Source organism: Anabrus simplex, chromosome 2 (genome assembly GCF_040414725.1).
Source record: "Anabrus simplex isolate iqAnaSimp1 chromosome 2, ASM4041472v1, whole genome shotgun sequence".
Taxonomy (NCBI): Eukaryota; Metazoa; Arthropoda; class Insecta; order Orthoptera; family Tettigoniidae; genus Anabrus; species Anabrus simplex.
In genome coordinates, this window is record NC_090266.1 from 981,706,318 (window position 1) to 981,730,852 (window position 24,535).

General features: G+C 41.0%; 1 protein-coding gene across 3 annotated transcripts in view; it reads left to right on the forward strand.

The window, feature by feature from the left end:
- LOC136864601 (COP9 signalosome complex subunit 5) overlaps positions 1-24,535 on the forward strand; it is a 139,288-nt gene that overhangs the window by 5,209 nt on the left and 109,544 nt on the right. Inside the window, exon 2 of one of the 3 annotated variants that reach the window (XM_067141819.2) lies at positions 15,146-15,306. The exons of the other annotated variants lie outside the window; for them this stretch is intronic. Within the exon in view, the coding sequence (XP_066997920.1) occupies positions 15,154-15,306 (153 nt within the window). The 5' untranslated portion in view covers positions 15,146-15,153. The remainder of the gene's footprint in view (positions 1-15,145; positions 15,307-24,535) is intronic. 3 annotated transcript variants of the gene reach the window in all.

The following is a 24,535-nucleotide window of genomic DNA, read 5'->3' on the forward strand; positions in this document are numbered from 1 at the left end:
TAACCCTAGGCAGGGCCCCTTACAGGGTACTACCATCCGGAGCCAGATGGATCCAGGTTTTTTAACGAGGTGTTACTCCTCCCCCTCCTCCTTCCCCATCACTTGCGAGATGGGGGCCCGGACTTGGGACCGGCAATGGTGGAGTTAATAATAATAATAATAATAATAATAATAATAATAATAATAATAATCATGATCTTATGGCCTCTGCTACCATGTGCAGACATTTCAATTAGACGCCATCTGGCTGTCTGCTTGTCAATTTCAACGTTCTGTTTTACTCTAGGTCTACTAGAAGGCAGACCAAGTAAACCGAAGCTCTCTTGGGCGTCTATGGCTGAGATTTAATTAATTTTGTCTGATGAACACCAAATGTGTCACCAGAGATCTTTTACATGCTGTCGTACAACACGGAGTGTCAAATGGACTTTTCTCCGCCCTTCAAAAATCTGATCTGTCTACCTCTGTTGGGTTTGAACCCGCTGTTTTGGGATCCGGAGGCAGACACTCTACCACTGATCCACAGAGGCAGCTACAAGCAAAGCGAGACAGACAGACTACCCACATGCAGCCATCAGCAGGGGAACTGAATGTTGCAATGAGATGCGGCTGGCGCATCGTAACCATAACCCAGCCCAGCCGTGCTCAGCACCTGATCAAGGCTGAAAATAACTCTTTCTTTATAAATGCCATCTTTCTCCAGTAACATCAAAATCCTTAATTAAAAAAGGCTTTATTAGACATTTTAATTATTGGTATAATTCAGGAAAGCCCTTATGGTATGTTTGCAGGTTTGTATAGTTGCGTGTTGTTGGCTAAGGTGGCCCAACCCCGTGATGACCCTAAACCGTTGAGGTAAATATTCTCTCCAGGACTACTTGTAAGATTAACTAGCACCCTACTGAGCTTGTATGGAATGTTCTTAGGAAGCCTGGGACCTATGAAAGTAATTGAGTCCCCGCTTCCATTAGGAAGGCCAGGGACTCCTCGAATATTAGAGTAAGGGGACGTAATGAAGAAGAGAGACAAATTTATCAGGTGTTTTATGGGCATCTGGGTCGTATGTCGAAATTAAGAGGTAGGCCCTTGAGAGTTTCTAAACACTCGTATAAAACTTCAAAGGAATACACTTATTTATTATACTGATTGCTGTTATATACATATGTGGAGCCTAAATGGTCTGGCTTCCTTTTCCTTATATTTCACCCTGTCCTTGGCACTGTTAATTGTGTGACCACTTTGTCACGCTGGCAAAAAGAGACTCTCCCTTGTCACTCCCTGGCCCAAGCAAGGTTCCATTACCAAGGTGCGGCTATGTGATGCTATCCTTAATTGTGTTGCTCTCTAAAGGAAAGTGTTTTGAGTGGATTCTGGAGAGAGTGCAGCAGCTAACTATAAACAGGTGTTAACGTGGGGAAGGCAGAATGGGAGGTGGGATTGTTTATGAGAAAAGCCACAGCATGCAGCATTGTTCCTTATAAGCATAGAAAATCCGTTGATGGGTTTGACAGTTGCAGGAATTAGAATGAGTGTGTATTCGTCAATTAAGAGAGCAAATGAGTCGCCTAAAAGCAAAACGGATAAGTCCACTTTTTACAAAAAACGAGATAATGGTAGAAATATATCGGTAAAAGATGTGTCTACTGAAGCATGAAATAATATACTAGCAAAATCCATAACATCCTTAAGTATTTCCCCTTTAAAAACTCAGGTTAGATGCAAAACGGATAAAGTCCACTGCGTTTTAAAAGCAAAATGAGTAAAGCTCACTTCAACCAACCAGAACCTGACTTCTATGGCATGTGACAACAACATATAACATAGCTACGATTATGCTAAAGCTGCATGCTTTCTACTAGTGCTTTATTCCTAGTTTTATATCAGAGATTGCCTGCTTTCCATTTTTGAAAATGGAAGTATCACCTTCTGTAGTGTCTCCATCAAAGGTGAGAAAGAAAAGAGTCAATCCCAGTGCGACTAAGAGAGCTTTCGTACAAGAGAACACACTAATGTTGACGATAGGACGATGATAGCTATGCTCCGAAGGTGGCTTCTGCAAGCACCAAGAGACGTAGAGGAGGTACAGTTAATTTTTCCAGTAAGAGGTCATTCCTTCATTCCCCCTGATCGGGTATTCGGTCTCTCTGAAAAAAATTCAAGAAGAGAGAAGAATCGAAGATTCACAAACCTACATTAACATCATTGAAAGATTTTAACCATTCGTCAACCAGGGATTGACATGAATATATTTAACTGGAAACAAGAGGCAACAGAGCACATGAAACCTATTCAACAATGGCACTTTAAATGCATGCCTTGCAAGTGCTACTTTTTCAGACGATTAAAAACGTCTCATCACATGGTCCTTGTGGATGGGGAGCCGTTTTACTATCATAGAACTGGAACCTACAGATCCCTGATGAAAAGTAAGAAGAATGTGTTGGCTATAAACCCTTCACCTGTTATAAAGAACACTACTACAGTCAACAAGAATAAAGTGTCAGATGTGAAAAGGTTTCTTGAATTGCACTTTGGCTCTGACTGGAAGTTGAGCCCATCACTGAAATTCTACGTTGACTTCTTCGACTCTTGGGAGTGTCATCAGTCGTCAACGAAAATGCTGATAATGAACTTTGCAGTGCAAAAGAGGAAGCTCCTGAACTGTGTGTTTAAATATCTACCCAGGGCACTCTTAAACCATAGTGAATGAAACATGGATATTATGTCTTCTTGTATTTTGTGCTTTTAATAAATAATAGCAAAACGAGTAAAATCCATACTGCTAACATGCAAAATGAATAAAGTCCACTTCTTAGAAGCAAAATCAATAAAGTCCACTTTTAAAACAATAACAGTCTTAAATAATAATACTACGAGTATTATTACTTGCTCTAATAATCAGTGAATTTTTTTGTGATTTTATGCTTAATTTTTGTAAGCAACTGCCTTAATGGAAGGTGGTAGTGGTTTTTTGCCATTTTCTCAAAATGTGCTGGAGTGGACTTTATCCGTTTTGCTTTTAGGCAACTCAAATGAGGATGAAAATTTTTATGAAGCATTATTTGGTGTCTTCATTGTTAAATGCAAGGACAGAATAGTATTAATGGGTCATTTGAATGCAAGATTGGGATATGAAACTGAAGAATGTGAGAAGGTATGGATTTTGATGTCCTAATAAATTACCAAAAAATGACCTTAGAATAAGCTGACAAATAATTGAAAACAATAAAAAATCACCCAAAAGCTGAAGGAAGTTATTAGTTTAGTGAGAACTATATTTTTGCACAATTCTAAAAGAACCTAAATAATAATATTCCCAGGCCTTCAGGTTTTGTGTGTATTTCTTGAAGTAAAAAACACTGAATACCTGCATACTAATGTCACAATAGCATTCCATGAGAAAATGCCTGAAGAAAAATAATTTCTGGCCAACATAATCCAGTATTGAATTACACTTCACAGTATGCAGCTGTAGTGCTCAGTACTTACCTTATTCCGTGTAGCTATAGATGACGATTACCAGCTGCAGGTTTTTTCTAGTACGGTACCGTACATTCTTGTACAGCTTTAGATGGTTTTACTCTGATATTCTCGACACACTAAAACATGAATAAAGAATGCACACGTCATATGAGTAACCCAAGTTTAGGTAAATCTCCCCTTATGTATTTCAGGAACGACACTGAAATACTAGTTCATAAATATGTACACTACACCTGATTCATCGCTAAGACCTACCTCCTACCTTTCATTTTTTCTGTCGCCCAGATTAGTTTCAGCACCTCGTCACTTAAGGAATGTGTTTTTTCCAAGAAAACACTAAGGGGTGTACAAAGATGCTTTCTCAGTGCACCAAGTAAATGTTGAATCTTTCAATTCAAAGCTGCTAGTATATTGAAATGAATCAATCTGAAAATCGCTGTGCAAAATGCAAAATAAAGGAAGGTTGACCTAAAAGCATTTGGCAATTAAAAATAAGCTGGATATGACCCAATAAGGATGCAAAACCTTTAAAGAAACTACAAATTAAAAAATAGCAAAGAGAATTACTTTATTTAAAAGCATTTCTATAATCTAGGCATAACGTCAGACTCTTCTATACACATTAGCAATGTGTGTGATATACCATTTAAATGATTACATGTCTTCAAAATCGAGGCCTTGCAAATAAGAATGGGAGGTGAGCTTGCATTTGGGAGATAGTGGGTTCAAATCCTACCGTCGGCAGCCCTCAATATGGTTTTCTGTCGTTTCCCATTTTCACACGAGGCAAATGCTGGGGCTGTACCTTAATTAAGGCCGTGACCGCTTCCCATTCCTATCCCATTGTCACCATAAGACCTATCTGTGTCAGTGCGACATAAAGCAACTTGTAAAAAAAAAAAAATTAAAAAAAATCAGCACCATGTCTAGAATATTTCCCCCCATTTTTAGTTCCATCACTTTCTGATTCAGCTGGCCTTTCCAGATTAACTTACTTAGGCTACCGTTTGTTCTTCATGCTTTCTTTCATTTGCATTGCCTTCCCAGTTAACATTTGGTAAGTTGAGATCACCCACTACAATGATGTTCCTTTCTGTGTCGTTCTTCCCCATGTAGCTGATTATGCATCACTGAGCGAGATAGCTGTGCGGTTAAGGTCACATAGCCGTGAGCTTGCATTCGGGAGATGGTTGTTGGAATCACACCATCGGCAGCCCTGAAAATGGTTTTCTCTGGTTTCCAATTTTCACGCACCAGCTACACAGTATATTAAGGCAATGGCCACTACCTTCCCAATCCTAGCCCTTTCCCATCCTTGTGTCACCAAAAACCTTTGATGTGTTAGCGCAGTGTTAATCCACTAACAATAAGAATTCCTCATTAGGGTCAGTGCCACCCTTTCCAGGTCTGTACATCCTAAAAACATCAAGTTATTATCTTAAGGGATGAACTTTATGCTTAGAATTTCGTATGTTATTTCTCATCCATGGGGAGCCTCCGTGGCTCAGATGGCAGCGCGTCGGCCTCTCACCGCTGGATACCGTGGTTCAAATCCTGGTCACTCCATGTGAGATTTGTGCTGGACAAAGCGGAGGCGGGACAGGTTTTTCTCCGGGTACTTCGGTTTTCCCTGTCACCTTTCATTCCAGCAACACTCTCCATTCTCATTTCATTGCATCTATCATTCATTAATAAATCACTTTGGGAGTGGCGACCCCATCGTACTAACAGCCTATATCTGCTTCATTCATTACATCCCTGACCCGGTCAATGACTAGAAAACAGGTTGTAGGTTTTCATTTCATTTCTCATCCTTAACTTTTTTGTAGCTTAAAAATTCTTCTTTTACCAGTATGAATACTCCCCCTCCTATCATTCCTAACCTTTCTCTATGATAATCACTGCAGTTCCATGAGAAAAATTTACTTAGGCCTACTTAATTGATCCCTTCTTCCTGAAAGTGTAGAGGTCAGAAAATATCTGCATCTATAATATCACTTCTCAGCCATGATTCAACTCCTATTACTGTACCTGGTAATTATGTATCCATTAAATTACTTAATTCTATTCCTTTCTTTACAATAATTGTACATTTCAACACTAACACCTTTATGTCATCCTTACTTGACTTTCAGCTCCCCTATACTCTCCTCACTGTTCCCTAGTGCACTCCATTTCCCTAAATGTTCGTCCCTATAACTCTTCTAAACAAACCACTTAATTTATATATACCATTGTGGTTCAAGTGAAGGCCATCTGAGCATAGATCTCTTATTTCCTACCCACCCATTTGGATCTACAACTCTCACTCCATATCCTACTAATAATATTTGCTCCCTTAAACTCCTTCTGCATTGTCATAAACAGATCCACACATCCCCAACTATGTTAGTACATATTCCTGCACCAAGCAGGTGGCTGCAGGGTTCGGGTCACGTAAACAGTTTGTATTCGGGAGTTGTAGGTTCGAACCTCCCTGTTGGCAGCCCTGAAAATGGTTTTCCATGGTTTCCCATTTCCACACCAAGCAAATGCTGGGGCTGTACCTTAATAAGGCCATGGTCACTTTCTTCCCCTCCTGGCCCTTTCTTATCCCATCATTGTCATAAGGCCTATCTGTGTCTGTGCAATGTAAAGCAAATTGTAAAAAAAGCAGCCTTATTTTCCGTGCCTTACGTTGATGGTACCAACGTGGAAAATTACTGCTTTCTCCTTAGCCTCCTCCTTTCCTTAGACTTTTATCAACATCTGCCTTAACCTAATTCCTGGATAACACACTACCATACTTCTCTTTCCTCAGCAACCCTTTCCCACATGCCTAGCAGTAGTCGCCTGTGACCAGAGCCTCAACTTCACCCACCTCATTAGATCCCATCCCCTCCCATCCTGTTCTCCCGTAACTTCCCTGATGTCTGTAGAACCTACTTCCTCGTCCCTTCTCTCGCTACCAAGCTCGATAGCTGAAGTCGCTGAAGTACGGCCAGTATCCAGTATTCGGGAGATAGTAGGTTCGAACCCCACTGTCGACAGCCCTGAAAATGGTTTTCCGTGGTTTCCCCTTTTCACACCAGGCAAATGCTGGGGCTGTACCTTAATTAAGGCCACGGCCGCTTCCTTCCCACTCCTAGCCCTTTCCCGTCCCATCGTCGCCATAAGACCTATTTGTGTCGGTGCGACGTAAAGCAACTAGCCTTCTCTCGCTCTCACAACCCTGTCCCACCACCCTCTTCCTATCCTCTGTACATTTCTCCCATAACTTCCCTGATGTCTGTAGAACCTACTTCCTCGTCCCTTCTCTCGCTCTCACAACCCTGTCCCACCACCCTCTTCCTATCCTCTGTACATTTCTTTCCTATAGTTTACTTGCCTTTTCTCTCCTTCCATGATCCTCATCTTTCCTCTGCCCTTCTATCTGCAGAGACTCATACAGAGTCCTCAACTCCCTGATGAGAACCCATAGCTCTCATTTTCCTTCCCCTGAATACATTGGCCAACCTGTTTTCAACAATATCTCCCCTCCCTCTTGCCTACCTACTGTACCCTGTACATTGATTGAGGTAGACCTATTTTCATTCCTGTCTTCTGTCACAAGCCTAATTATCTCCCTCAAACTCTCTATTCCTTTCTCTACTACTCCTTAATGCGTAGTCACATCCTTAGTCCCTACTCCTGCCTCCTTCAGCCATTTTTTTGTCTTCTTCACAGGCATTTGAAAGATTCTTCTTCTTTAGCGTTTGTCCCGCCTGGTGGCAGGGTCCGCTGTGTGGATTCGTTGTCTCCACTTAATTCGGTCACGGGCCATGTCAGGATGTAGTCTTACAGCTTTCAGGTCGTTGTGCACTGTATCGATCCATCGCTGTCCTGGTCATCCCTTGGGCCTCTTTCCAGCGACTTCCAATGTATACGCTGACTTTGCCAGTGTATTGTCTTCTGCATGCAACACATGTCCAAACCAGTGCAGATGGTTTTCCTTCATTTTCTTCTGGACCGGTGCAATGCCAAAGCATTTCGTAATATTGACGTTTGAAATATGATCCAGTCTAGTGATGCCAGCTGTCCACCTAAGCATCTTTGTCTCCATGTCGCTTAGTCGGCGTTCTACCTCCTTCGTAGCAGGCCAACACTCAGTGCCATAGAGAGTGACGGGACGGATAACAGTCCGGTAGATCTTAGATTTCAGATACTCCTTCATCCGACGGTCGCAAGTGACGCCCGTTGTCATTCGCCACTCCAGCCAGGCTGCGTGTATCCTTGTGTTGACCTCATCAGTAAGTCTGCCATTGTCAGAGAGTGTGGAGCCAAGATATTTAAATTTCTCTACTCGTGGTAGATCATCACTATCAACGTGGATGGTTCCAACTTCTCGAGGATCTAATGTCATGTACTCTGTCTTCTTTTTGTTGAGGCGCAGGCCGTATTGCGCTAGTCGGTTGTTCCACTCTTCTGTTTGGCGTTGGAGATCAGACTTATTCTCAGCAACCAACATGACATCAGCATAGAGAAGTGTCCATGGTATTGGCTTGTGCAGGTCTGATGTAACAGTGTCCATCACAAGAATGAGTGATAAGGTAGAGCCTTGATGTACTCTTACAGTGGTACGGAAATCATCGGACGCATTTGAAATATTAACAGAAAATAACCAAGCAGAGTGGCTGCTCGTGAATATGCTCTATGGCTATAGAGCCAAGCTCTGCATTCGGGAGACGAGTGGGTTCGAAGCCCACCATTGGCTGTTCTTTCAACCACCTAACCCATCTTCATTCATGATAATTCATTTCATCTTCATTAGCTCCTCAACTGAAATTGGCATCAGGAAGAGTATCCGGCCATAGAAACATGCCATGTAATTTCAGCTCATTTCATTCCCAACCCCGTATTGGGAAACGAGACTAAGGGGAAGACATACATCAACAGAAGTAGAATAGTGTATTCTTTGGAAAAAAAAATCAGACGATAGAAATACTGTTTACTACACAAGGATTTTAAAACTACAAAGGAAGCTAGATAATAACTGGTAAAATAAGTACACTAGAGTCTCACTCAACTTACCTTCGCTTATCCGACATTCTGTGTTTGCCAATTTGTAGACTTAATTTGAACTTTCGGTGGAGACTAAATTATGGGACACGGTATGAAGAGTGGTTGTGGGACAAGTACTGACCTGAGTGGTGGTAGTAGGACCGATTTTTTTTGCTCAAGGACAGGTACAGCGAGCCTTCATTGTTCAGTCTTGTATTGCTTGGGTGCGGTATCATTTTCATATCCTCCGTGAGTATAGTGAGTAAGGCTACCTGAAACATTTATTGCTGGCAAATTTTCAGTGGGTTCTCGTCGATATCTTGATGCCAGTTTTAAGTTAATGGTTACTAAACATGCAAAAATGAATAATAATTGTGCAGCCGCGGGAATATACTAAAGCCAGTGTTCGGCGTTAGCATGAAGACAAAGATAGCTTAACAATTGCATTCAGTGGTCCACAACAAGGACAATTTGAAGAAGACGAAGATGAAATTGTGAGGTATGTGCACAAAAAACACAAGGTCGGAATGGCCATAACATGGCGCATGTCCGTGTCTTTATTACACATTGGTAGCCGCTGAAGCCAGCCAAAGCCAGCAAGTGAGACGTCCATCTAGCGGCAGCTGGTTGTAGGTCTACCTGATGTGTAGTAAAAGTAACAGTTTATAGACGGCAGGAATATTTTCGTGATGGATTGTTGTATTGTAGAGACCTGTGGAACAGGTATTGCCAACAAATTTGCAATGGGTTCTCGCTGTTATGATGCCAATTTTAAGTTAATGGTTGCTAAGAAAATGGAAATGAATAATTATTGTGCAGCCGCAAGAAAATAAGGCATAACTAAACCCAAGTTTCGATGTTGATGTGATGACAAAGATAGTCTAAAATGTATCCACCGAGCTCGATAGCTGCAGACGCTTAAGTGCGGCCAGTATTCGGGAGATAGTGGGTTCGATTCCCACTGTCGTCAGCCCTGAAGATGGTTTTCTGTGGTTTCCCATTTTCACACGAGGCAAATGTTGGGGCTGTACCTTAATTATGGCCACGGCCGCTTACTTCCCATTTCTAGCCCTTTCCTGTCCCATTATCACCATAAGACCTATCTGTGTCGATGCGACATAAATCAACTTGTAAAAATTAATAATGCATCCTACTGCAGAAGATAGTCATTCAGTGGCCTGCAACAAGGATGCATTAAAGAAGTTGAAGACAAAATTGTGAGGTGTGTCCGCGAAAAATGGAATGGCCATAGCACCAGATGCGATAAGATTGCAAGCTCGCGAAGAGGAATTCTCTGAACTGTCATAGGCAGTATCAGATCTATTATGAAAAAGATTAGGGAAGTAGGTAGACTTTACATGATACTTGTGTGTGTTTTCTCAAATTAAATTTAAGATTTGTTATAAATTATGATTTCACAAAGCACTTTTTAAGCCTGATTTAATTTTTTGAAGGAAAAGTGGAGGTTGCCCATTATTTGGAGAAATACAATATTGGTGAGTGAGGCTGATCATCAAAAGGAGGTGGTACAAGAAGATATGGACGGCATTATTCCCTTACTGAATTGCATTCCTGGCTGTGTGGATGCTACAGCTCATAATGTAAAAGTGGGGTGTACAAGATCATCTGTTTGAACTAACTGACCTTGATATTATTGATTTTGTGAATGCTAACGAAAATGATGGAGGTGGCATTGCAGAACTAAAGGAGAAAATGATGACTGAAGGATTAAGGGCATTGGATATTATTATTATTAACAAATACATCACAATTGGGAAATATCCCGGTGACAATAATCACTTGCAGTAGTGTGATAATAAAGTTAATTACCCAACAACAACTACAACAATAAGAGTACAACAAGCAACAATTCCATGGAAAGAAAATATTACAACAAATACTACTAGTTTAGCATTCTAAATCCAGCATCATCATATACAAATTCACACACAGTGCTTAACACTACCAAACCAAACCCCATGGCGCAACAGCCCCGAAGGGCCATGGCCTACCAAGCGACTGCTGCTCAGCCCGATGGCCTGCAGATTATGAGGTGTCATGTGGTCAGCACGATGGTTTCTCTCGGCCGTTATTCTTGGCTTACTAGACTGGGGCCGCCATTTCACTGTCAGATAGCTCCTCACTTGTAATCATGTAGGCTGAGTGGATCTCGAACCAACCCTCAGACGCCGGTAAAAATTTCTGACCCGGCCGGGAATTGAGCCCAGGGCCTCCAGGTAAGAGGCAGGCACACTGCCCCTACACCGCGGGGCCGGTGCTTAACACTTCAGCTTACAGTAATATGTAAGTTGTGCTTACTACTAGCTTAACATTAAAAGACTGTCATATACAAATTCACTCGCACCTTAAATATTTAAAAATTTTACACTATGACTTACAGTAGATTGAACGGTCCAATTACTAACTCTAAATACAGCACGTGCATATAAAAATTCACACATACCTGAAATAATTCAGATGCCTTAATACTACAATTTACAGTGGATTGAGCGATGCATTAAAATATGACACCATCCCATAGAAATTTACATACAATTTACAGAATGCTGGAGTCTGTTCTTGAAGCATATTACATTTTTGGGAGAAGGCTCTAAGACAGCTGCAGGTAATGGATTCCAGTCATCAATTCCCCATTTTACAAATGAATATTTACCATAGTTTTCTGCAATCTACCTTTCACTTTATGCGGATGATCTGTCCTGCGTATGTAACAGGGCTTTGTTAGTCTACTGTACAACCCTCCCCAAGCTGGCTTATTCACGTAGGCATTATACATGGCACATAAAAGTGGTCGTTTCCTTCTAGTTCCCAGGGTCTCCCACTACTTGTCACACCGGGTGAGTTGGCCGTGCGGTTAGAGGCGTGCGGCTGTGATCTTGCATCCGGGAGATAGTGGGTTCGAGCCCCACTGTCGGCAGCCCTGAAGATGGTTTTCCGTGGTTTCCCATTTTCACACCAGGCAAATGCTGGGGGTGTACCTTAATTAAGGCCATGGCTGATTCCTTTCCACTCCTGGGCCTTTGATATTCCATCGTCGTCATAAGACCTATCTGTGTCGGTGCTACGTAAAGCAAGTAGTTACACTATTTGTCACTCTACTTCGAGGATTGAAATTTTTAAGCATGAATCTAGCAGCCTTTCGCTGTACCAGCTCAAGTTCCTTAATGAGTCCTGTTTGGTTTGGATCCGATACAGCTGCTCCATATTCTAGGACTGACCTAATGAGTGATATATAGCCCTGCGTCTTTGCCTGAGAATTGCTGCCCTTTAGCACCCTAATCACGAAGTGTAAGGACTTGTACGCTTTAGTAATTGCATTTCTTACATGGGTGTTCCATTTTAGATCTATCTTTATGTGGATTCCTACGTACTTGCACGAGTCACTCTACCAGAGCATCTGATCCAAGAAATATTGGAAGTCCCCTTGCTTATGTTTCTTTCCCAATCTTATGAGATTGCATTTTCAAGAATTTATTTTCATTTTGTTATTGAGTGCCCATTTATGGAGTATATTTATATCGGCTTGTAATAACCTATTATTGCTAGCAGTCTGTATTTTTCTGTGTATTATGCAGTCGTCCGCAAACATCTGCATTCACTTTGAACATCGTTCGGCAGATCGTGGCCCTATAACACTATCCTTTTCTACTCCCGATGTTATAGAAACTTCATCGGAGTATTTACTTCCCACCTTTACCCTCTGCATGTGGTCTGTCAAAAATTCCCAGATCCATAGAACCACCCTTTTATCAATGTTTGTTTCCACCAGTTTTTGGAGCAAAATATCATGTGATACTACATCAAATGCTTTATCAAAATCAATTACAATAGCATCAACTTCCACACCTTTAATGACTTGATAATATCTTGAAAGAGCGACAACATCTGGTTCTTCTAGGAGAAACCTTTTCTAAAACCATGTTGCCGGCCATTAATCCACTAAATTTTACCCCCATTGTTCCCTTAGATATTCTGAAATGAGGAGTTCGATTTGTTAGCATACAATGGACATAAGGTTAATAGGTCTTTAGTTGTCCATTAGCAGCCTGTTGCCCCCTTTAAAAATCGGGACTACAGTTGCTTTCTTCCAGTCATCTGGAATTTGCGTATTGTTACGAGACACAGTGAATAGTACTTCCAAATAGCATAGAATAGCTCTACGTCCCAGTTTCAGAACCTCTCCAGCAATATTATCAGGCCCTGTCAACTTTTTTCATTAAGTTCTTAATTCTTTCCTGAATTTTTCTACAGCTAATTTGGAAGAGAGAACAGTTAGGGTTATCGATAATGTCTATTGCCAGGCTATTCTGCTCATGAAATACATTCCCATACCAATGATTTAATTCATTAGCTATAGTCCGACTCGTTGGCTGAACGGTCAGCGTACTGGCCTTCGGTTCAGAGGGTCCCGGGTTCGATTCCCGGCCGGGTCGGGGATTTTAACCTTAACTGGTTAGTTCCAGTGGCACGGGGGCTGAATGTTTGTGTTGTCTTCATCATCATTTCATCCTCATCATGACGCGCAGGTCGCCTAGGGCGTCAAATAGAAAGACCTGCACCTGGCGAGCTGAACCTGTCCTGGGATATCCAAGCACTAAATGCCATACAACATTTCATTAGCTATTAGTAAATTGTCAGTAATTATCTCACCTTTTCTGGACATTATCATTGACACATCATGGCTGGCTCGTTTCCTTTTCCTAACATACTTACAGAGATTTTTTCCACCCATTTTTCTTGGAAGAAAGTATACCTTTCATATATATATATATTTTTTTTTTTTGCTAGTTGTTTTACGTCGCACCGACACAGATAGGTCTTACGGCGACGATGGGACAGGAACGGGCTAGGAGTGGGAAGGAAGCGGCCGTGGCCTTAATTAAGGCACAGCCCCAGCATTTGCCTGGTGTGAAAATGGGAAACCACGGAAAACCATTTTCAGGGCTGCCGACAGTGGGATTCGAACCTACTATCTCCCGAATACTGGATACTGGCCACACTTAAGCGACTGCAGCTATCGAGCTCGGTACCTTTCATATATTTGTCATGAGCAGCTTTCTTTTCAGAAGCAAGTTCTTTGGACAGCTTGTGAAACCTATTCATATGCTCTGAACTAAATTGCCTTTTGTTGTACACTTTCCTTACTTTCCTTTTATGGATATGGCATTAACCTACGTGGAGCAACAGGCGGAGGAAAGCGCAATGGAGGTATTGATTTTTCGTTGATGGGGAGATCTTGCAGCAAGAAAACTTGAATCAGCAGGCAAGCAGAAATTGTTGACAAGTTTCTTTTCTTAGGACATTTGGAACGTTTTCGTTCAATACTGCATGTAGTAAATAGAGTACCATAAAACATGTCATTGTTTTAGTAATACAGTATTACCCCTCTTTTACACTCTTCAAGGGACCCAAGGAATACCGGTATAAATGGGGGGAGTGTAAATCGTGGGAAACAACTTATATATTTGAAAACGCTCTCGAAAAGGATGTAAACAGTACACAAATGCATATTATTAATTTATAGAGTATTTTAATCTGAATCCTATTACAGTACTTACCTCAAATAATTGTCTAGTTTAAATTAACTGTTGACACTACACTGCCTTTGTAATTCTGCCCATCCACTGATCACAAGAAGGGTACCAGTAGATAGTTAAAATATTGTGTAATACAGTCTGTTATTTTTAATCTGGTTATCTTTCCTAGAATGGCTATAGAATTATCTAACATGCAATAAATTTTCTTTCTCTGTTAATAGTAGAGGAGAAGGTAGAAATATGAGGTACAGTAGCTGTATGATATACTCAATTCTGGTCCCTGGGTGTTAGTAACATCTATTGCACTACCGGTGAACAGTATGTGTTAAGAGGTGTATAACCATGTGTTAAAGCCGGCACCATTCTGTCTTGAGGACTAGTGCTGTGAGTGTGTGTTATTGCTTTAGGAACAACCAAACTTCTTTGTGATACAGAGTTCGTGTGCTGTTTTCATGATTTGATTTTGTAATTTCTCTACAAGCGCACAAGGTACGTTAACTACATTAAATACGGTATTAGAATATAATTGTAAATTATGCAAAGAGTGTGGCATTCCTTGCGAGTCGCTGAGGTTAGAAATGGTCAGTTGGTAGCAATATGAGACACTTAAGATGGTTGTAATATGAGACTGTCCCATATTTCTGCCAGGTATTAAAGATTAGTAGCTTTTTGTGTTTGTGTTTCTATTGGTTTGCATTTAAATATTACAGATGCCAAGAGCAAAGTTTTATAGAGAAATTATTCCCGACCACTCAACCATTACTACACCTCCACCTCAGCACAAAATACAACACCGTCCACTCCAAGTAGTTCTGCAAGTGGTTCTGTCATCCCTCGCGATATCTCTCCAATCCCTGCAGTTAAAGCAAGACAATCAGATCGTAGACGGAAACCAGGCAAATCAGACATAATATCATCATCTCCCAACAAAAACAATTGGTTTGTTCTGCATCAAAAGCTTCCACCATCTCAAAGAGATTACAGCAAGGGGAAAATTGTACACACCCCTGGATCTCCCTATCTCTATCACAGGTGCAAACGACGAATTCATCTTGGATGACTCAGGCCATGTTTTTTGATGGCAGGTTTTCTGATGGCTCTAGGGGAGAAATGTGGACCCAGTGTCTTGTATGTAAGATGTGGACTCTCGGTGATTGTGTGGGCCCAGAGAATGAAAACTGTGTGTGTGATTACTCGTGTCGTCATCCTCAGGTGGTGCAGCTCTTCTCAGGCACACGCAATGGAGGTGAGCTGCATGTACCATTTTAACCACATACCAGCACTCCTGCCATTCTTACATTTTGGGCAGTACTGGGAATTGAACCAGGGTCACCGAGGACAGTGGCTAATAATGCTAACAGTTATGCTATGGAGGTGGACTGTGTGATTACTAACAATTTTTCATTACACGTTAGTAATACACAACTGTGTGATTTTTCATGTGTGTTTCCAGTTTATTCTTCGTATCAGACAGGTGTGTCATATTTTTACCTACATTCAGAAATGCTAGAAATTCACCTTTGTAACAATTTCACTAAATAAATTATTTTCATTTCTCTACTTTCTAACAAAGTTTATGATCAAAAATAAAATGGGTATTTCATATTTCTACCTTCTCCTCTATGTATAAAAATAAATTTGTTGGGTGGGCAACCTGCTCGTCAGATTTGTCATGCTTTGTGTGTAAATTTGTTGAGTAGGCAAACTGCTTGTCACAATTGTCATGCGGTTTGCGTAGCTTCCCCTGATATTTACAATTGGCTAGTTTCACCCGTGTGTTTTTGTAAAGTGTGTGCTGTCCGGTTTGGTCATTATGCTGTGGTTACTCTAAGCATTATAGGTTAGTTGCAACGCCATTTTACTTCAATTTTTCCCCATCTCAAACAGCCTGACGTGGCATAAATGGCGGGAAGCAAAAGATGTCGCAAACTTAAATTTGAGGATTTTAATACCATGCGGGCATAAGGAATTTGAAGTGACCAACAAAAAATGTTGTAAATGACAAGAAAATGTAAATGTAAAATCCAACATTTTCAGTGATCGGACGTACTCCAAGTCCCGTTTAGGTCGGATAATCGAGACTCTTCTGTACACCACAATTCTACTTGGGCGTGTCCTAATTATAAAATAATAGGAATAACAATTTAACTGAAACTATAGACATAAATACATAGACTATTATTATTACACACAAATAGAAATTAAAACTGCTGTAAGATGTTGAAATATTGAAAGGACTACACAGGGATTACACAAGAATAAAACAAGCAAAAAAAAGAAAATGTAATAGATTAATATACTAAAGTTTTAAACTGCACTTAAGCCTATCCTGATTACATCAGGTTAACAGAATCTTTTTTCTTTTTTGCTAGTTGCTTTACGTCGCACCAATACAGATAGGTCTTATGGCGACGATGGGATGGGAAAGATCTAGGAGTGGGAAAGAAGCAGCCGTGGCCTTAATAGAGGTACAGCCCTAGCATTTTCCTGGTGGGGAAATGGGAAACCACAGAAATCCATCATCACGGCTGCTGACAGTGGGATTCAGACCCACTGTCTCCCGGATGCATGCTCATAGATGCGCACCCCGAACCGCACAGCCAACTTGCCTGGTAGTTAACTGAAATAATAGATATGTAGTTAGAACTAAATTCTCTCTTCCCTCGTAAAAAAAAATTATAATATATCATATTCCCATGAAGAGGATAAAAGAATGACTGAGGGAGGTAGGTGTATGGCCCATGGGTGTGAGTGGGCATTAAGGAGTATGAGGGAAGAGAATCAAAACTAAATTCTTACAGAGATTTTTTTCCCTACTACACAAAGATTACACAATAAAGCATACAAGGAAGACATTTTCTTATAAAATAACTACAATTCCAAAATGCAATTAGAGGTACTCTGATCACAGTAGGTTAACTAAAAGAACAGAAATGTTATTAGAACTATATACTTATTTGAAAGATTTTTTCCTTACAAGCTAACAGAAACTAAAACTGCCCATAAATGCTGAATAATCAGTGGTATAAAGTTCAAAATAAATCATCCCAAGGACATTGAGATATTTTTAATCTTGAAGCACATAGTCATATGTTGGCAACACTGCAATACCTCCGCTTTGTTTAGTTGCGGTAATTAAATGGTTATTACTTATTGTTGAAATACTGAAGATAAAAGTAAAGTTGTTCAGCAATTTCATATTTTATCAGAAGCTGTTACTAATTTATGTGTTTAAGTTGTTATTAATAAATTTGTTACTGAGCAAGTGGCTGTGCAGTTGGGGTCACGTAGCTATCACCAGGTCGCTTCCTTCCCACTCCTAGCCCTCTCCTATCCCATTGTCGCCATAAGACCTGTCTGTGTCGGTGTGACATAAACCAGATTGTAAGGATAAAATAAAAAACAATTTGTTAATAATACATATAGAAATAAATTTGTTGGGTAGGCAACCCAATTGTCATACGATTTGCGTAAATTTGTCGAGTAGGGAACCCGTTTATGACAGTTGTTATGCGATTTGCGTAGCATTCCCTGATATTTGTAATCAGCTAGTTTTGCCATGCAATAGGCAATAGAAATTAAATAGCCTGACATGGCATAAATGGCGGGAAGCAAAAAAATCAGCAAAAAGTGTATCAAACGTAAATGTCCATTGGTCAAACTACCTCTGCAGAAAGAGGTATGTCGGTGATTGTGACTGCAATAATTAGTGCCACAGGAAACAGTTTTGGTTCAAACTGGTTCTAAGACTGTTGGTCAAGCTACCTCTGCAAAAAGAGGTATCAAACATTGGTGACTGTGGCTGCAATAATGAGCCCCACAGGAAAGTAGTGCCTCTGTTTCTTGTGTTCCTTAGAGTGCACTTTAAGGATAACATGTTGCCCAATGCCTCACTGGTGTGGTGGTGGAACAACAATCTCCGGGTGGAATTTTATCAGCTCTTGATTTGATATGTATTGCCATTTCTGTTGGTGTTATTCCTGGTTCCTCTTTGCATGTGTTTTAAGCAGCACTATGTTTTCTGAAGAGTGTTCATGTTTTTCTACTGGAGTGAGCAAAGTTTATTTGAGAAGTTAGATCTTTCCACTTCTTTTTTTCTCCCTTTATATAATTCTTCCCGTATTCTTTTTCCTACTTCAGGATCACCAGTTCTCTGATAATTTCCATACCTTGTTTGGGTAGATTTATCACAGCATGGCCAGGTTTGTGTCACGTAGCTATCAGCTATCATTCAGGAGGTAGTGGGTTCGAACCCTACTGTCCGCAGCCCCAAAAAGATGGTTTTCCGTGGTTTCCCATTTTCACATCTGGCAAATGCTTGGGTTGTACCTTAATTAAGGCCATGGTCACTTCCTTCCCATTCGTACCTCTTTCCTATCCCATCGTCGGTGCGACGTAGAGCAAATTGTAAAAATGTATCTCAGCATGGAATATATTGTTTCCTGTATCCTTCGGGTATGTTTCTCTTCGCTGTGCTGATGACAACACCTACACATTTTTTGTAGTTTTCTGCCTGTGGGGATATCCATCACAGATTACTATCTACCTTTGTGCTGTATTGATCTTAGTTTGCCTTCTTGAAGTCCCATCTCTGCATATGAATATACACTGGCAGACGAAAAGGTGGATCACTAATTTGAGGTAAAAAACTGTATTTATTTATCTTAAGCCTCGCTTTTTCTTCCTACAACATATTATATTCATAGCACCTCCAGAGTGTGATCAAGTAAACTTTCAGTGGTATGTTCAAAAGTTTGTTCAGAGTAATGCACTGTTAATTTATGAAACTTTTGAACATACCACTGAAAGTTTACTTGATCACACTCTACACTTACCTTGCCTTAGTATCGGGAGTTACCACCTCTGGCAATGATTACGGCCTCCATCCTTCGCGGCATGCTGTTTAGAAGGTCCTGGATTGTTTCCTGGGGTATGAGCGCCCATGCTTCCAGTTGTATTGCCCGCATTTCGTTGAGGGTGTCAAAGTTACGATGGCGGACATTTCGGTTAAGCATATCCCACAGGTGATCTGTGAGATTGAGGTCTGGACTGTGAGCTGGCCAGTCAAGGATTCGTATCCTAACGTTGTGTAGATATTCTATCAGGCAGCGAGCGGCATGTGAACATGCATCAGGATGAAATTTTCAACAACTAAGGTAGCATAGGGGATTACATGCTCTACTAACACTTCTACGATGTAACAGTGTGCATTCATAGCACCTCCATCGATGAAAATTTTCATCTGGGCCTCAAAGCTGGTGCTGGCCCATATCATGATGGAGCCACTCTCAAATGGTGACCTTGGAAATGTTGCAATGTGAATATCGCTCCCCATGCCTTCTCCACACTCCCTCTCTACCATTAGGTGACCAGAAGCATAATCGTGACTAATCTGTGAACAGTACCATTAACCACTGTTCCACAGTCCATTTCCGATGTTCACGCGTAAACTGTAATCGAGCTGTTCTGTGCTGGGGGGTAAGCTGTGGACTAGTTGCAGGTCTTCTTGAGGGAAAATTGGCTTTTGAGTCTTCGTCTGGCAGTCCTCGCAGTCACAGTGACATTTCTTACTGCCTCAAGTTGATTTCTGGCTTGGATGGTGGTAGTTTGGCGGTCCCTCAAGACTTGGGTAACCAAAAACCTATCGTCCCTAGCAGATGTAGACCTCCGAAGGTCTGATTCAGGTCATCTATGGCAGGTATTGAGTTCACAAAATTGTCTTAGAACACTCTGGACTCTTCCATATGATACACCGGTGACATTAGTCGCATAACGAATGCTGCGTCTGTCATCCACCAATGCCACTGCTCTTGCTACATCTTCTGGGCTGAGAGGCATCTTAACTTGTCAAATGTGAAACTGAAGGAAAATGTTCCTTTCTGACAGATATTGTGTTTCATACTGATAATAGCTTCCGCCCCAGTATCGTAAAACTTAAAAGATGTTATTGCTTCGATGCAATAAAATTGAGTGCCTAGCCTTTACGAGAGGAAAGCAGCTCCTGAAGTTCATTTGTGATCTCTAAACATCATATTCTTCTCCAAAACTGCAGGATACACATTAGAAACTGTCTTAATGTAAAAATTAATGTAATTTATGGAACAATTCCTTCTAATAATTGGTGTTGTAACAATTACAATTTTGTTTTTATAAAGTGACCCAGTTTCTTCGTCCACCAGTGAATGTGATAATTGGTATTTCAAGACCAATACTGACTAGTGTTTATCTATGTTGGCTTCTTGTGAAGTGCTGAAGGACTTTGTTGTATGGTCTAGGAGTTTTCTTTGATCTGTGGAGGCAAAAACCAGATAGGGGTTAGTGTCAGATTACCATCTAGCAGATCTCAATGTTTTGTTGTCTTTGGCATCAAAGCTGAGATACAGGTCTGAACTTTGCTTCCAAGTAAGAATCTTCTCTCCTTTTTCATCATTGTTCAAGTAGCCCCAGGATGTGTAATACCAAGCTCGACAGCTGCAGTCGCTTAAGTGCGGCCAGTATCCAGTATTTGGGAGATAGTGGGTTCAAGTCCCTCTGTCGGTAGCCCTGAAAATGGTTTTCCGTGGTTTCCGATTTTCACACCAGGCAAATGCTAGGGCTGTACCTTAAATAAGGCCACAGCCACTTCCTTCCTACTTCTAGCCCTTTCGTGTCCCATCGTCGCCATAAGATCTAACTCTGTCGGTGCGACGTAAAGCAGCTTGCAAAAAAGAAAAAAGAAAAGGATGCGTGATGGCTATAAAAATTTCCTGAATATGTACAAGGAGTGGATAGCTGGAATTAGGTGGTTTGTAAACTGATGCAATAGAAAATTGTTTACTTTGGCAGTGATTATTTTTATATCATTAAATTTTTAACAGCCCATTTCTGTAATGTTGCAAATGTTACTTTTGGTGTACATAATAGATCCTTGGACAGGTGAGAGAAGTACCCCTGCTTTCTGGATATTCAATCAGATGTGTTTCTTGGGCTATTAGAATATCTGTGTGAACACCTAGTTTGCTAAGTTAGTCACATTTGTCCTTTGACAGGCCTTCTATATTTATTTGGAGAATGTGAACGCTGTTTAAAGTTTTCATTACATACTTCAGTTTTGTGTTTTTTGCAGTTTATTATAACCCAAGTTAATACATGTTCCTAGAGCATCTGGGGTTGTGTGACACATACAATGGAGTAATCTGGTCAGAGTGGTCAGTGGCCCAGTTATCCTCAGAAGAAATGAGTTCCAATCCTAACGACTGTTTATATACCGGTATTTTGTTTTTAGAATCTGGAAAGTTTGTATTGTTGCCCGTCCTGCCGAACCGTATCATAGGCCTATGCTGCTGTCAAGTCACAAAAGTTACTGATGCCTTAGACTTCTTCTGGAACCCTGCTTCAATGTATGATATTCATGCTAATACTTGCTCACAGCAGCTCCATTTGCTTCTGAAATCTGCATGGTTTGTTGGTGTTATATTACACAGTACACAAGAACCTCGTTTATCTGGCCCTCATTAATCTGGATCTCCGGTTTATCCTGATAAAAAATAATAAAAATTTATTTTTACTTCTACAGTAATTCTTTTACGGGGTTGAATCATCTTGAATGTCTTTCCCGCCAGGGATAGTTAAGGACAGGAATTGGAAGTAATGTACCGTCCCAGCATTCACCTGGAATTGAGAATGGAAAACTGTGGAAAACCATTCCCAGGACGGCTGAGGTGGGTTTCGAACCCACACTCTTCTGAATGCAATGTACGAGGATGGTTTGAAAAGTTCTCTGAATCACTGCTAGATGTCAGTGCTAGAGCAACGAGGTTCCCGTGCAGTAATCACACGTCCTTTGTGAGTGAACACGTGGCGCATCAGTGCTCTAGCTGCAGGAGTGTGGTAGTGACGACTCTTTGTTGTTGTTCCTGCGTAGTGATTTGTGACAATGGGAAAAACTGAGATTCGAGCAGTGATTAAATACTTTGTAAAGAAAGGTATGAAAGCAAAGGAAATTCATGCCGACTTTCAGAACACACTGGGGGACTCTGCTCCTTCATTTTCAACTGTTGCCAAGTGGACTAGCGAGTTCAAATTTGGTCGGGAGAGCTTGGACGATGATCTGCGTAGTGGACGGCCAAAAAGTGTTACGACCCCAGAATTTATCGCAAAAGTGCATAAAATGGTTATGGAGGATCATCGACTGAAAGCGCGGGAGATTGCTGAAGCTGTAGGGATGTCTTCTGAACGGGTATATTATATTTTAACCGAAGAATTGGGTATGAAAAAATTATCCGCAAGATGGGTGCCGCGGCTCTTGACATTGGACAATAAACACACCAGATTGGAAATGTCCGAACAAAGTCTGGCCCGTTTTCAGTGCAACCAACAAGATTTTTTGCGCTGGTTTTTGACTACGGATGAAACTTGGGTCCACTACTATACCCCAGAGACAAAACAGCAGTCAAAGCAGTGGAAACATGCTGATTCACCACCACCAAAGAAAGCAAAGGCAGTGCGTTCGGCCGGAAAGGTCATGGCCTCAGTTTTCTGGGATGCAAAAGGCATTCTGCTGATAGATTATCTTCCTACTGGCCAAACAATTACAGGGCAATACTATGCAAACCTCCTAGACCAACTACAGGAAAAGATACGCAAAACAAGGCCTGGTTTGGCAAGGAAAAAGGTCATCTTTCATCAGGACAACGCTCCGCCGCACACAAGTGTTATTGCCATGGCACAACTTCATAAACTGGGGTACGAATTGTTGCCACATCCACCTTATTCACCTGATTTGGCACCATCAGACTTTCATCTGTTCCCCAAGCTGAAAATTTTTCTCGGTGGATGGAGATTTTCTACAAGGGAAGAATTGACAGCTGAATTGGAGAGGTATTTTGCAGGCCTGTAGGAATCTCATTTTCGAGATGGGATCAAGGCATTGGAATATCGCTGGACCAAATGCATTAGTCTACAGGGAGACTATGTTGAAAAATAAAAGCAGTTTCACCGAGGTAAGATACTTAATTCTAGTACATTCCGAGAACTTTTCAAACCACCTACGTACTACTAACGTGCCTCTGCGTACTAACGTGCCTCAGCACGCAGAGCTACCTCGCTTGGTAAACATTGTTTAGTCACTTCATCAATCACTTTTTTCAGTGACGGTCCTGCTGACATGGAGTCTATGACACTCATCCGCTACTGCAGATGTTAGCTCGGGTTCACATCGTTGATGAGTAATGACCCGCTGTGTGATTGCTTAAGATGATAAAAGAGTAAGAGAATGAGTCATCATATCCAGTAGTCTGTGAGAGACCACATCAGTAGCTGAAGGTTAACACCACATTGTACAGTTACAGTATTTTCCTATGCAGTACTGTATTGTTTGAGTGTTCATTGCTTGAGTGAGCGTGAAATGGCTTCAAAACGGAAGAAAGTGGTTGTTTCCATGGACAAAAAGTTAGAAGCGTTAAACAGGCTGAACAATGGAGAACCTTTGAAAAATATTACTGTAGACTATGGCATAGGGACTTCAACTGTGTCTGATTGGAAGAAAAACCAAAATGAAATTGAAGACTTCTGAATTAAAATGACGATGAAAGATAGAGAATTGTGGCACAGTAAAGAAAGCTAGAAATGAATCTCTAGAGACGCATTATTCATGTGGTTTAGTGAAAAAAAAAGAGAGCATGGTGTTCTGATTTCAGGGCTGATTTTACAATAGTTTAAACTTCACAGCTAGTCAGGGTTGGTTGGAAAGGTGGAAAGCTCGTCATGGCACACGCCAGCTTTCAGTGACTGGTGAAAGTTTTTCAGGGGATAAAGTCACTGCTGACAGTTTCATAAAGGAGTTTCAGGACATTATTTGCTCCGATAACTTAACGCCAGATCAGATATATAACGCTGATGAAACTGGGCTGTTTTATCGCATCCTACCAAATAAGACACTAGTGTTTAAATTAGATGAATCGGCGTAGGGTTATAAAAGAAGTAAAGATTGCATTAGAATTATGGCATGCACCAATGCATCTGGGGGACAAATTTCCTCTCCTGTTAATAGGGAAATCAAAAAATCCCTTTGCTCTTAAAAATGTGAATCGATCTGCCTTGCTGGTTTCTTAAACATCCTAAAAGAATGCATGGATGGACAATAGAACTTTCAAAAATGGTTCCAAGAATACCTCGTGCCGAACGTAAAAAGGTTTTTAATGAAACAGAGTTTGCCACTGAAGGCCATTTTGTTCACTGACAATGCGCCGTCACATCCAGGAGTACAAGAGTTGGTCATTGGTGATATCAGAGTGCCACCTAATGTAACAGCTCTGTTGCAACCAGTGGACCAGGGTGTGCTGGAAAACATCAAGCAGTTATACAGGAGGCAGCTGCTCTGCAAACTGATTGAAGAAGAGGGGGAATATGGTGTAATTTCGGTATTGTAATCGATAAATATGGAAGACATTATTTATATGATTGCATCTGCATGGCAGTTAGGGGTGCGCAGCTGT